The 13,820-nt window shown below is 37.5% G+C and overlaps 1 protein-coding gene across 2 annotated transcripts in view; it reads left to right on the top strand.

Annotated features, from left to right (window-relative positions):
* RB1 (retinoblastoma 1) overlaps positions 1–13,820 on the top strand; it is a 218,450-nt gene that overhangs the window by 83,660 nt on the left and 120,970 nt on the right. For both annotated transcript variants that reach the window (XM_014537215.1, XM_014537214.1), the window contains exons 10-11: positions 5,032–5,109; positions 8,318–8,405. In XM_014537215.1, coding sequence (XP_014392701.1) covers positions 5,032–5,109; positions 8,318–8,405 — 166 coding nt within the window. The remainder of the gene's footprint in view (positions 1–5,031; positions 5,110–8,317; positions 8,406–13,820) is intronic.

The raw sequence follows: 13,820 nt of genomic DNA, 5'->3' as shown, positions 1-13,820 counted from the left end.
AGGAGTTTAAATCTGCAGTTTGTTGGGTTAAGCTGCAAAAGCGCAGGTGGTTCCTTTTGTGCCACTGGCACAGCTTGGGCGGGGATGTAAATTGAGTAGGGCGGGGTCTCAGGGAATCACCAGGGCGGAGCAAGCATCAATGGCGTCTCCGTGAGTCTTCGCCTCTCTGTGACTCCGCGTCCCCGAGTGCCAGCGAGCAGCTCCGCAAGAGAGCCACCCTCGCTTTCCGACCCGCTGCAAGGCCGTCCTGCCTCTCCCCGTAGGGGTCTGGGACCTCAGAATCCCGCCCCAAACAAGCTCAGTGGATTCAAGAGTTTGTAACCCCTTTCGATTGAAAAAAAACCACGCATCCAGTTGCAGCCCGCCTGGCGCACAATTCTGTACCTCTGTTCTTGGCACCTCTGCACATCCTTCTCAGTCTCACTTCTTTCTTTCCTTCCAGTTGTAGAACTTCCACTGGGCTAGCTTTCCCATGGTTCTGAATGATAGCTGTTTGTCTTATAGTTGCTAGTTTCAATGTTGTTGTGGGAGGCAGCACGCACAGGTCTATACCTTACGCCGCCATCTTGGTTCTCCTTAACTGTATTTTATTCTTTTTAATGCAATTGTAAATGAGATGATTTTCTTAATTTCTTTTTATCATAGTTTGTTATTAGTATATAGAAACACAAATGACTTTTATATATTGATATTGTATCTTGCAACTTTACTGGTTTTTGACGGAGTCTTTAGGATTTTCTATATATAATTTCATTTAATTTGCAAATAGTGACAGTTTTTCTTTTTCATTTCTAATTTGGATGCCTTTTATTAGTATTTCTTTTTATTGCCTAATTGCTCTGGCTAGGACTTTCAATACTATCCTATCTAATAAAGAGGGGATATGCTAATTGACCCTCATGCCGTCGCAAAGATGGCAGCACCCACAGCCAATAAGGAGGGTATATGCTAATTGACTGTCACACCCTCAAAGATGGCAGCGCCCACAGCCAATAAGGAGGGACTATGCTAATTGACTGCCCCGCCCTCAAAGATGGTGGTGCCCACAGCCACAAGATGGTGGCGCAATATGGCGGTGCCCACAGCCAATAAGGAGGGAATATGCTAATTGACTGCCCCACCCTCAAAGATGGTGGCGCCCACAGCCACAAGATGGCGGCGCCCAGTTCCCTCAGCCCCGCTGGGGCGGCAGGCGTGGCAAGGCCGTGCGCCTGCCTCCAGAGTCCTCCAGTCTCCTCAGCCCCCCAGCTGCCCAGGGCCAGCCCGAGGCACAGGCAAGCCTTGGATGGTGGCTGCCCAGCCACCCAGGGCCGGCAGAGGCTTGCGCTGCTGGCCGTGGCAGCAGCAGAGGGGTGATGGGGCATTGCCTTCCCCGGAACGCCAGGTTGCCTCCCACCCCTGAGGGCTCCGGGACTGTGAAAGTGGGCAGGCCAGGCTGAGGGCCCCCCCGTCTAGTGCATGAATTTTCATGCACTGGGCCTCTAGTGTTGAATAAAAGTGTGAGAGTGGTCATCTTGTCTGATTTTGATCTTAGGTAAAACTTCCAGCTTTTCACCACTGAGAATGATGTTAGCTGTGGTCTTGTGATATACGACCTTTATTATGTTGAGGTACATTCCCTCTGTGCCTGCTCTGTTGAGAGTTATTATCATAAATGGATGTTGAATTTTGTCAAATGCTTTTTCTGCATCTGTCAAAATGATCATACGATTTTTGTTTTTCATTTTGTTAATGTAGTGTATCACATCGACTGCTTTGTAGATGTTGAAGCATCCTTGCATCCCTGGATAAATCCCACTTGATCATGGTATATGATTCTTTTAATGTGTTGTTGAATTTCATTTGCTAATATTTTGTTGAAGATTTTTACTTATGTGTTCATCAGGGATATTGGCCTATAATTTTTTTTGTGTGTGGCATTTTTGTCTGGTTTTAGTATCTGGCTAATAATACAGCCCTCATAAAATGGATTGTGAAGAGTTCACTCCTCTTCTTTTTTTAGAAAAGAAAGAGGAGGACAGATATTAATATTTCTTTGAATGTTTGATGGAATTTACCAGTGAAGTTCTCTGGTCCTGGACTTTTGTTTGTTGGAACATTTTTAATTACTGATTTAGTCTCCTTAATAGTAACAGATCTATTCAGGTTTTCTATTTCTTCAGGATTCAGTCTTGGAAGGTTGTATGTTTCTAGGAATTTATCCATTTCTTCTAAGTTATCCAATTTTTGTGTGTAATTATTTATAGTTGTCTTATGATATATTTGTACTTTTGTGGTATCAGTTGCATCATGTCCTCTTTTATTTCTGAGATGAGGAATGGTGAGAGTAATCATAAATCTTTTTGAATGACTATAAGTTTGAGTAATACTAGTAAGTATTTTATGTATTTATGTGTTCGCTCTCTCTTTTCTTTGTTTCTGTTGAGTCTAGCTAAAGTTTTGTTAATTTTGTCTATCTTTTTAAAGAACCAGCTCTTGCCCTGGTTCAGTTGGTTGGAGCATCATCCTGTACACCAAAAGTTGGTGGATTCAATTTCTGGTCAGGGCACATACCTAGGTTGCAGATTTGGTCCTCCGTGGGGGAGCTTACGGACTTGAGGGGCAACTGTTTCTCTCTCTCTCCTTCCTCTCTCTCGAAAGAAGTCAATAAAAACATATCCTTGGGTGAGGATTAAACAACCAGCTTTTAATTTTATTAATATTATCTAATAGAGGCCTAGTGCATGTATTCATGCACATTGAAAGGAAATAATTAGAAGGTGGCCGGCGGGGTGGGACTGGGTGAGACAGGCCGTACACGCCCTGGAGTCAACCACCCGTGGTCCCTCCCTGGCTGCACCTGGGGTGGCGCCGGGGCTTGAAGGGTGTCCCTCGGCCTGGCATTCGGGGATCAGGTCGAAACCAGCAGTCCAACATCCCCTGAGGGGTCCCAGAGTGCAAGAGGGCACTGCAAAGTTGCTGTTGCTCGGCAACTCCTGTGTTGAGCATCTGCCCCCTGGTGGTCATTGTGCATCATAGCTACCTGCTGGCTGGTCAGCCAGTTGGCTGATCGCTTAAGCTTTTATATATATAGATTGTCTTTTAATCACTACTTTATTTATTTCTGCTCTGATCTTTGTTATTTTGTTCCTTTTACTATCTTTAGGCTTTGTTTGTTCTTTTTTTCCTAGTTCCTTGAGGTATGAAATTAGGTTGAGACTTTTCTTTTTTCCTGAAATAGGCATTTTTGCTATGAAATTTCATCTTTGAACTGTTTTTGTTGTATTACATAATCTTTGGTATTTTACATTTTCATTTTTCTCAAGGTATTTTTATATCTTTTAATTTTTATTTGACCCATTGGTTGTTGAGTTTCATGTTTAATTTCTACATATTTGTGAATTTTTTAGTTTTATTCATGTAATTAATTTTTAGTTTCATACCAGTGTGTTTAGAAGAGATGCTTGGTATGATTTTAACCTCTTAAATTTATTAAGACTTATTTTGTGGCCTCACATGTGATCTATCTTAGAAAATGTTCAAATGTGCACTTGAGAAGAATGTATATGCTATTGCTTTAATGTTGTTCAAATATTTTTTAACTCCATCTGATCAAATGTGTCATATAAGGCCAGTGTTTCCTTATTGAGATTCTGTCTGGATGATTTATCTATTGATGTAATATTAGTGGGGTAATGGTAGGGAACTTTTTCTATTATTGTATGCTGTCTATTTCACCTTTCAGGTCTGTTAACATTTGCTTTATATGTTTAGGTGCTCCTATGTTGGTTACATAATATTTACAAATATTGTAAGTGTTATATCCTCTTGTTAGATTGACTCCTTTATCATTATGTAACACCAGTTTTTTTGGTCTCTGAGATAGAAATTTAATGTGAATTGTCTTGTATATCCACTTTTTAATTCTCATTTAGATGAGTATAATTTTTAAAATGAGCATCAAAAGAAAATTGTTGAAATACAGTTGTCCCTTGAACAATTCAAGGTTGGGAGTGCCAACCATCTGTGTAATCAAAATCGGTGTATATTTTAAGTTGGCCCTCTGCATATGTGGATTCCAGACCATGGATTGAAAACAGCATTGATGGGTAAACAGTACAGGTTTGAACTGCGTGTGTCCATAGCATAAGGGAACAACCCATTTTATTCAAGGGCCAATTCGTTTACTAAAGTAGTTAGTGATCTCTGTCTTTATTTAGCCTTTCACCTGCTGTTACTTTTTTGGTTCATTTGTTTAAAGGTTAATACCAAAGTGTATTCTCTTAAATTGTCATCTAGAATCCTGAACTAAGAATGGTTGAGAGTAATTAAAAAAAATTTCCAGTGACCATAAGTATGATTAATATGGCTTTAGCATGAAATATTTTAATATGTAACTGAAAATATATAATTTTGTAATTAAATATAGGTAAGTATTTCTAATTTTATTTAAATAAAGTAAAGGTTTTGGAAGACATAATGATTGAAAAGCTTGAGTTTGTTATTTTTTGACATGGAACAACTTGATTTATAATGCCATTGAACATCTGTCTTTGTAGAGAAAATATCTAACTTTCTCTTTCAAAAAAATCCTTAATGATTGTACCTGTTTGTCATAAACCTAGTAGAAAGAAACCCAATTTAAAAACAATAGTGAAAGCCCTGGCCGGGTGGCTCAGTTGATTGGAGTGTCATCAGGTACATCCAAAGGAGGTTGCAGGTTTGATCCCCTGTTGGGGCATGTACCGGAGGCAACTGATTAATGTTTCTCTCTCACATAGATGTTTCTTTTCTCTCTCTCTCTCCCTTCCTCTCTCTGTAAAGTCAATTAAAAAATATCCTTGGTTGAAGAATTTAAAAAAACCCATAATTTTATTTATTTATGCAGCTGTTGGATTATCTGCTTCCCATCACTTCTATTATAGACTTGTCATTTTGTATGGTGTTATGAGGCAACACAACGTATTATACTGTGTTGTTTTTTGTTTTGTTTTTACTCAAAATACAAAGTGTAAATTTTCAATCTGAATGACTTTGCTTTTTATTATTTAGTTTTGAAATGCAGAGAACACCACGAAAAAGTAATAATGATGAAGAGTTGAATGTGATTCTTCCCCAGACTCCAGTTAGGTATGAATTTTCTTACTCTTCATTTTCATTATAATTGTTTATCCAGTGCTTCATAGAGCTTTGGGTTCATTTATTTATTCCATTATATATTTATATATAGATGCCACAAATATAGTATATTGAGTGCTTTTTGCGTTCGGTATTTTGCTAATTGCTGAGGATATGATTATTAGACCTAGTTCTGTCTATCATTAAGGAATATAGCCTGGAATGGGAATGTGTTCCATCTCAGTAAATAAAAAAGTAAAAATATGTTTCACCATTTGGTTTGCATACAACCTAGAAGGATTAGAACTATTTTTTATGACCTTATCCTCATTTACTTCCCATGTATAATCTGTTTCAAGTCTTATTGAATTTACCTCTAAAATATTTCTTGAATCCATCTACTATTCTCCATTTCTACTCTCACCACCCTGTCCAAGATATCTTTTTTCTTTGATTTTTTGAGGTATCCTAATATCTGATCTCATCACCATTCCTTTCTGTCTACCACCAGATCTGTTCTCTAGAACCGCCAGAATAATATTCTAGAAATATAATTCTGATCATGTTCACTCTGCCATTAAATCTTCTGATTGTTTCCTATTGCAATGGAAATACAATGCAAATGTTCAAATAATGCCTACAAGATCTTATATGATCTAGCTGTGTTGCCTGTCTAACCTCATCTTGTTTTCCTGTTCATTATGTATTAGTCAGTTTCCTGAACTCTCCAACCAGCCTCTTCTTTTGTGCTTGAGGACTTTTACACTTGCTTTTCCCTCTTAACTCTTTTCTTTCCATGAATTACCAACTGTTACTGTTCCTTTAGGTTCAGCACAAATAGTACTTTTTAAAAAAGATTTATTTCTCTCTGAAGTATTTTCTTTTATTCCTTCTCAGAGCATCCTTTTGAATTCCTTCATAGTGTGCATCACAATTTGTAATTAGAAAACCATTTGTGTGCTTGCTTGTTTTTGCTAATATTCATAAAAGACTTTAAGTTGTATACCACATAGACCATGACTTTTTTGTCCAGCATGTGATAATTAGGGCCAAGGCTAATACTTGGCATATAGTAAGTAATCAGTCATATTTTTAAATGACCATTTAGAGATATAAAATACATTTTTGTATAAGTATAGTAATAGACATAAGACAAGTTAATGAAATGGCACAAAATGAACTTTATGAAGTGATATTTGAACTGAATTTTGAATATGTAAGGATTTATGTCACAGGATACTGGCATTTTAGTGGGTGGGAACAGCATATGCAAAGGGATGGAAGGAAGAAACAACAAGATGTTTCCGGGGAACTATTAGCAGCTCTGTATTGATTGACTGTAAAATGAGAAAATGACATGGCAGGAGAGGAGGGTGGGAATCAGATTATGAAGGACCTTATTTTCCATACTCACAAGTTTTGACATTAGCTTGTGCACAATATACATAGCCTGTTGGTATAAATGGGTGTTAAGCAGACGTAAGGATAAAATCAGACTTGGTTTTTGAAAGTTTACATGGTGTTAGTTTGTGAGGTGGTGGAGGCGAACATGGTGAGAAATACTGAGACCTGTTAATCTGTCACAATGGTTCTTAATCAGGGGTCAAATTATAATAACCTGGGGAGTTTTTTCCAAGTACATGTGCCTAGAGCAGTGATGGCGAACCTTTTGAGCTCGGCGTGTCAGCATTTTGAAAAACCCTAACTTAACTCTGGTGCCGTGTCACATATAGAAATTTTTTGATATTTGCAACCATAGTAAAACAAAGACTTATATTTTTGATATTTATTTTATATATTTAAATGCCATTTAACTAAGAAAAATCAACCAAAAAAATGAGTTCGCATGTCACCTCTGACACGCGTTTCATAGGTTTGCCATCACTGGCCTAGAGCCTACTACCGTAGACATAGTGAGTCAAAATCTCTGGACTGTTGTATTGCAGTAATTCAGTTGAAAGATGTTGAAACAAGAGATAGGCAGTGGAAATGAAGGAGCAAAAACAGGTTTGCAAATATTTGATGAATTCATATTTAGAATATTATTCTTGCGGCTTTTATGGGATATGAAGATGTGTAGTAAGTAGTAGGACATAAGGATCTTATATATTAGGGAATAATCAGGGAGAGTTAAAGCCCTAAAGTAGATGAGGTTGCCTGAAGTGAAGGTGTATAATGGCAAGAATGTATGTCTAAGGGCTGAACCAGAAAGAATGCTGTCATTGAAGGACTAAATAGAAGGTAGATTAAATGAGAAGTGTGATTGGGAGCTCAGAGAGTGAATGCAGAAAAGCCAAAGGGCGGGGAGGCAGTTTCAGGAAAGAGCAGGTGTTTAAGAAAGTCAAGTATACCTCAAGGAAGTCAAATATAAGATAAAATGAGAAAGATTTTTGGTTTAGAAGTTTGTGACTTAAGTCACTGTGCTTTAAGTAGATTATTGGATGTACAAGTCATAGAAGCAATGTATTTGAAAGGTGAGGAAGTGTAGGTATCAGTTTATAGATGCTTGACTGAGAACACTGAACACATTTTACTGAATAATATTTAACAATCCTTTCAACCATAAATATTCTACAGTTCTTTGCATCATTAAGTAGTGCCTACAGTAGCAATATACTGCTACTCCAAAATTGGAACATTAATATTTACTATACCATCAATCATACAATTATAGAATTAAAGAGAATTCCTAAGATATTGACCTAATTTTATGCTTTAACAATGATGACTTCTAAAATTATGTATGCTTTCCTTTTGAAAAATTTCTTGCTGTCTTTATTTGAAAAAGTTTAGTATTTAATTATATTAATGTTTTATTAAAAGATTACTATTTTGATGCTAGCTTATATGTTTTCTCCTTAATATAATATTAGTTTGACCACTTAATGTTATATTAATTTATAGTTCTATTAGTAAATAAGCTCATCGTTTTTTAGAAACATTATGAACACATTTTATCTTTAAGCTTTAAGTAAAATATAATTCCTTGTAAATAATAGTACACTAAGGGTTTTATAAAGTTTTATTGTAGAGAACTTTTTAAACTGATAAGAACAGATACTACACTTGATCTTAGCCAAAAGGCTGAGAAGCGATGTAGAGAACTTTTTAAAGATAAATGGGAGACAGTGAGTTTGAAGATATATTTAATTTGTGTGTTAGATACGTTTCATTTTTTTCCCTTTATTGCTTAACACTTCTGTTGTTGTTTTTTGTCTAGGACTGTTATGAATACTATCCAACAATTAATGATGATCTTAAATTCAGCAAGTGATCAACCATCAGAAAATCTGATTTCCTATTTTAATGTAAGCCATATATGAACATTATTTATTGTAATATCTTAGCAAAGAAATTTGAAATTAGAAGTTAAAATTCTGAGTATTTTTAAAATACTTATTCCCAATCAACAAGAATATAGTTGTCTATTACCTTATTTTTTAAAAGCTTCAATATTAAATATTATTAGTAGATGTTACTAGTAGACAGCATTTTTCTTAGATTTCCTCTTATTATTTACCTTACTCAGCATTTTTTCTTATAATTTATTTTTTTAACTTTATTTTTATTGTTGACATTATAGATGTCCCCATATTCTACCTCCTTTGCCCATCTCCACCCAGTCCCAACTCCCTTCCCTTCAGCCATCACCACACTTGTCTGTGTCTATGGGTTATGTATATACTATAGGCCTGGTGCACGAAATTCATACACGGGTAGGGTCCCTAGGCCTGGCTGGCAATCAGGGCCGATTGGGGCCTTCCGGTTGCCAGCCAGGGCCTTACTTCTGCTGCTGGCTGGGCCTTCCTTCATTCTGCACTGCCCCCGATGGTCAGTGCATGTCATAGAAAGCGATTGGTCTCCCGGTTGAACTCCCGTGGGGACAATTTGCATATGAGGCTTTTATAATATATAGATAAGACAAAAGCTTCAAAGAATCAATGCAAAGGTGACTGACTGCTCAAGCTGAGACACTTTTGCAGCCCTGCCTTGACACCCGAACCTGTCCACGCAGAGCTCCAGCATGCCTGGCCCAGCCCCCAAACCCTCTGGCCTTCTCTGGCTGCTTCAAGCCCCAACCTCAGTCCCTCCAGTCGCCTCAGGCTGGTTCTGCCTTCTCCAGGCGCCTCCCTGCTTCTGCCCCATCTCCAGAGCAATACGGAGGCTCCGCCCTGTCATGGCTCTGGAGGAGAGCATGGAAGCCTCCACCTGCTGTGCTGTGCTCCTTCCCCTGGCAGGTGGGCCGTGGGGCACTCAGAATGCCCGCGGTGGGTGGTGAAGGACTGGTGAGGGGGGCGCTATGGGCTCTCACCCCTGCTCTCCCCGGCACAGGATGGTTCCGCCTCCTCTAGGCGCCTCCCTGCTTCCGCCCCGTCTCCGGAGCAACACCCCAGCTAATATACTAATGACCTGGTCATTATGGCATCATGCTCATTAGCATATTAGCTCTTTATTAGTATAGACAGATGTTCTTTGGCTAATCCCTTCATCTACTTTTATCCAGTCTCCCTCCTCCCTTCCCTCTGACAACTGTCAGTCTGTTCTCGTATCCATGCTGTTTGTTTTGTTCATTAGTTTATTTTGTTCATTAGATTTCCACATATAAGTGAGATCGTATAGTATTTGTCTTTCTCTGACTGGCTCATTTCACTTAGCATAATAATCTCCAGTTCCATCCATGCTGTCACAAAGGGCAAGATTTGCCCTGGGTGGGTAGCTGTTAGAGTATTGTCCCTATGTGCCAAGGTTGCAGGTTTGATCTCCTGTCAGGGCACATACAAGAAGCAACCAATGAGTGCATAAATAAGTGGAAAAACAAATCTCTCTCTCTCTTCCATTCTCTCTCTCTCTAAAAACCAATAAAAAGTAAATTTAAAAGGTAACATTTTCTTCTTTTTTATGGCCACATAGTATTCCATTGTGTATATATACCACAGCTTTTTAATCCACTCATCAACTGATGGTCACTTGGGCTGTTTCCAGATCCTGGCAGTTATAAATAATGCAGCTATGAACATAGGGGTGCATGTATTCTTTCAAATTGGTGTTTCAGGATTCTTAGGATATATATTCAGAAGTGGGATTGCTGGGTTGAAAGGCAGTTTCATTTTTAATTTTTTGAGGAAACTCTGTTCTGTTTCCCACAGTGGCTGCACAAGTCTACAATCCCACCAACATTGAACTAGGGCAGTGATAGCGAACCTTTTGAGCTCGGCGTGTCAGCATTTTGAAAAACCCTAACTTAACTCTGGTGCCGTGTCACATATAGAATTTTTTTGATATTTGCAACCATAGTAAAACAAAGACTTATATTTTTGATATTTATTTTATATATTTAAATACCATTTAACTAAGAAAAATCAACCAAAAAAATGAGTTTGCGTGTCACCTCTGACACACGTGTCATAGGTTCGCCATCACTGAACTAGGGTTCCCCTTTCTCCAATTCCTAGCCAGCACTTGCTATTTGTTGATTTATTGATGGTAGCCATTCTGGCAGGTGTGAAGTGATATCTCATTGTGGTTTTAATTTGCATCTCTCTGATGATTAGTGACTTTGAGCAGTTTTTCATATGTCTATCAGTCATCTGTATGTCCTCTTTGGAGAAGTGTTTATTGAGGTTCTTTTCAGTAAAAAATGGGCAAAGAACCTGATTTGGATTAATTGTCTTCCTGGTGTTGAGTTGTATAAGTTCTTTATATATTTTGGAAATTAACCCCTAGTCAAATGTATCATTGGTGAATATGTTCTCCTGTACAGTGGGGTTCTCTTTTCACTTTGTTGGTGGTTTCCTTTGCTGTACAGATGCCGTTTAGTTTGATGTAATTCCACTTGTTTAATTTTTTTCTGTGTTTGTTTCCATTGTCCAAGGAGATATATCAGCAAAAATATTGCTATGAGAGATGTCTGAGATTTTACTGCCTATGTTTTCTTTTAGGATTTTTATGGTTTTGCAGCATACATTTATATCTTTTACCCATTTTGAATTTATTCTTGTGTATGCTGTAAGTTGGTGGTCTAATTTTTTTCACATACTTGTCCAATTTTCCCAACACCATTTATTCAAGAGGCTGGTTGTCTTTACTCCATTGTATGCTTTTGCCTTCTTTGTCAAATATTAATTGACCATAAAGGCGTTTATTTCTGGGCTCTCTGTTTTGTTCCATTGATCTATATGCCCGTTCTTATGCCAGTACCAGGCTGTTTTGATTACAGTGGTCTTATAGTTTGCTATCAGGTATTGTGATACCTCCAAATTTGTTCTTTCTCAAGATTGCTGAGGCTATTCAGGGTCTTTTGTGGTTCCATAAAAATTTTTGGAATATTTGTTCTAGACCTGTAAAAAATGCCATTGGTATTTTCATAGGAATTGCATTAATCTGTAGATTGCTTTGGGGAGTTTGGACATTTTGATGTTAATTCTTCCGATCCATGATCACAGTATGCTAGTATTCTTCCATTTGTTTGTATCTTACTCAGTTTCCTTCTTCAGTGTCCTATAGTTTTCAGAGTACAAATCTTTTATCTCCTTGCTTAAAGTTATTCCTACCAGTAAGTACCTAGTTTTTGTTGTTGTTGAAATAGTAAGTAGGATTGCTTTCTTAGTTTCTCTTTCTGATAGTTCATGATTAGTGTATAAAAATGCCACTGATTTCTGAATTTAATTTTGTATCCTGCTACTTTGCTAAATTCATTTATTAGATCTAGTAGTTTTTTTGTGGAGTCTTGTTCAGACCTCATTTCCAAGATCATTTTCTTTCTGGTTCAGACATAGCTTTTGTTTAGTTCCTTTAGTAGTGAAAGTTAGTTTAGGATGAACTTAGAGGGTTTTTTTGAGTTTTATGTAGGCTACTAGTACAGATTACCTATCTCAGAATGGACATATCTTGAAGAACAGTAAGCTTTTCTTTGATTTTGCTTCTTTATTACATCAGGTTTATTCATTTTAAAAATTAATGCCACATTTCCTTTTGTGTATAAGTAAAACTTTAGAAGCTTATACACATTTTAATGGATATTTTGGCAACAATAATTTTCTGACAGGAAATGTTTCTTTGTTTCCATGTTTCTAAGACTTGTGTGCTGTTTTTGTTTCATAAAGATAAAATCATTTATTTTATAGAATGGGAAATTTTTGAATGACTGTTTACATTTCAAAGAAAATTATAATTAGTCTTAATTTTGAAACATTTATTTTCTTTTTTAGAAAATATATTTTTATTGATTTTATAGAAGAAGGGAGAGGAGGGAGAGGAAACATCAATGATGAGAGATAATCATTAATTGGTTGTTTCCTGCACGCCCCCTACTGGGGATTGAGCCCACAACCTGGGCATGTACCCTGACTGGGACTCAAACATTGACCTCCTGGTTCATAGGTTGATGCTCAGCCACTGAGCCACACCAGCTGGTTTGTTTATTTTCTAATGTATAATATTTTAAATGTGTTTGATTGATAGAGATTATAAAATGAAGTTCATCTTTGGTTATAGCTGAAGAAAATCAGGTTTGTGACAATATTTTAATGTATCATAATATGCATTTTAATAATTATCTTGTGAGGTATTTTAATCATTAAAATTGATATAACCTGCCCTGGCCAGTTTAGCTCAGTGGATAGAGCATCAGCCTGCAGACTGAGGGGTCCCAGGTTCGATTCCGGTCAAGGGCACATGGCCGGGTTGTGGGCTCGATCCCCAGTCGGGGGGCGTGCAGGAGGCAGCCGATCCATGATTCTCTTTCATCCTTGATGTTTCTATATCTCTGTCCCTCTCCCTCTCTGAAATCAATAAAAATATATTTTGAAAAAAAATTGATATAACCCTACCTTATATAATACATATATTAGAACTTTGTAACCATTTCTCTGTGTTTCTAAATACGTAGCTAAATTATTTAGGTAATTCTTAACTTTTTTTTTTTTAAGAGAGAGAGGAAGGTGGAGGAGAGAGAGTAGGGGGAGAGAAACATCAATTTGTTGTTTTACGTATTTATGCATTCATTGGTTGATTCTTGTATGTGCCCTGACTGGGGATCGAACCCAAAACTTTTGATTATCAGGATGACATGATGCTATAACAAGCTGAGCTACCTGGCCAGGGCAAAAACAATTTTATTTTTTTTCATTTAAAAAATGTTTATTGTTGAAAGTATTACATATGTCCTCTTTTTCCCCCCAGTGATCCCTTTTAGCCCATCCCCGCCCGCACGCTAGGCTTCACCACACTATTGTCCATGGGTTATGCATATATTTATACAAGTTCTTTGGTTGATCTCTTCCCACCCCTCACCCACTCTCACCTTCCCTTTGAGATTCTACAGATCCATGCTTCTATGTCTCTGGCTCTGTTTTGTTCATCAGTTTACTTTGTTCATTAGATTGCACATATGAGTGAAATATGTGATACTTATCTTTCTCTAACTTATTTCACTTAACATAATACTCTTCAGTCCCTCCATGCTGTCTCAAAGGATAAGAGATTCTTCATTTTTTACTGCTGCATAGTATTCCATGGTGTAAATGTACCACAGCTTTTTTTTTATTTTTAAGTATATTTTTATTAATTTCAGAGAGGAAGGGAGAGGGAGAGAGAGATAGAAACATCAATGATGAGAGAGAATTATCGATCGGCTGCCTCCTGCATGCCCCACACTGGGGATCAAGCCCTGCAACCTGGAATGTGCCCCAACTGGGAATTGAATCATGACCTCCTGGTTTATG

The sequence above is a fragment of the Myotis brandtii genome, unplaced genomic scaffold (assembly GCF_000412655.1).
Source record: "Myotis brandtii unplaced genomic scaffold, ASM41265v1 scaffold174, whole genome shotgun sequence".
Classification (NCBI taxonomy): Eukaryota; Metazoa; Chordata; class Mammalia; order Chiroptera; family Vespertilionidae; genus Myotis; species Myotis brandtii.
Note: the sequence above shows the minus strand (reverse complement) of the source record. Positions and strands in the feature narration are given on the sequence as shown.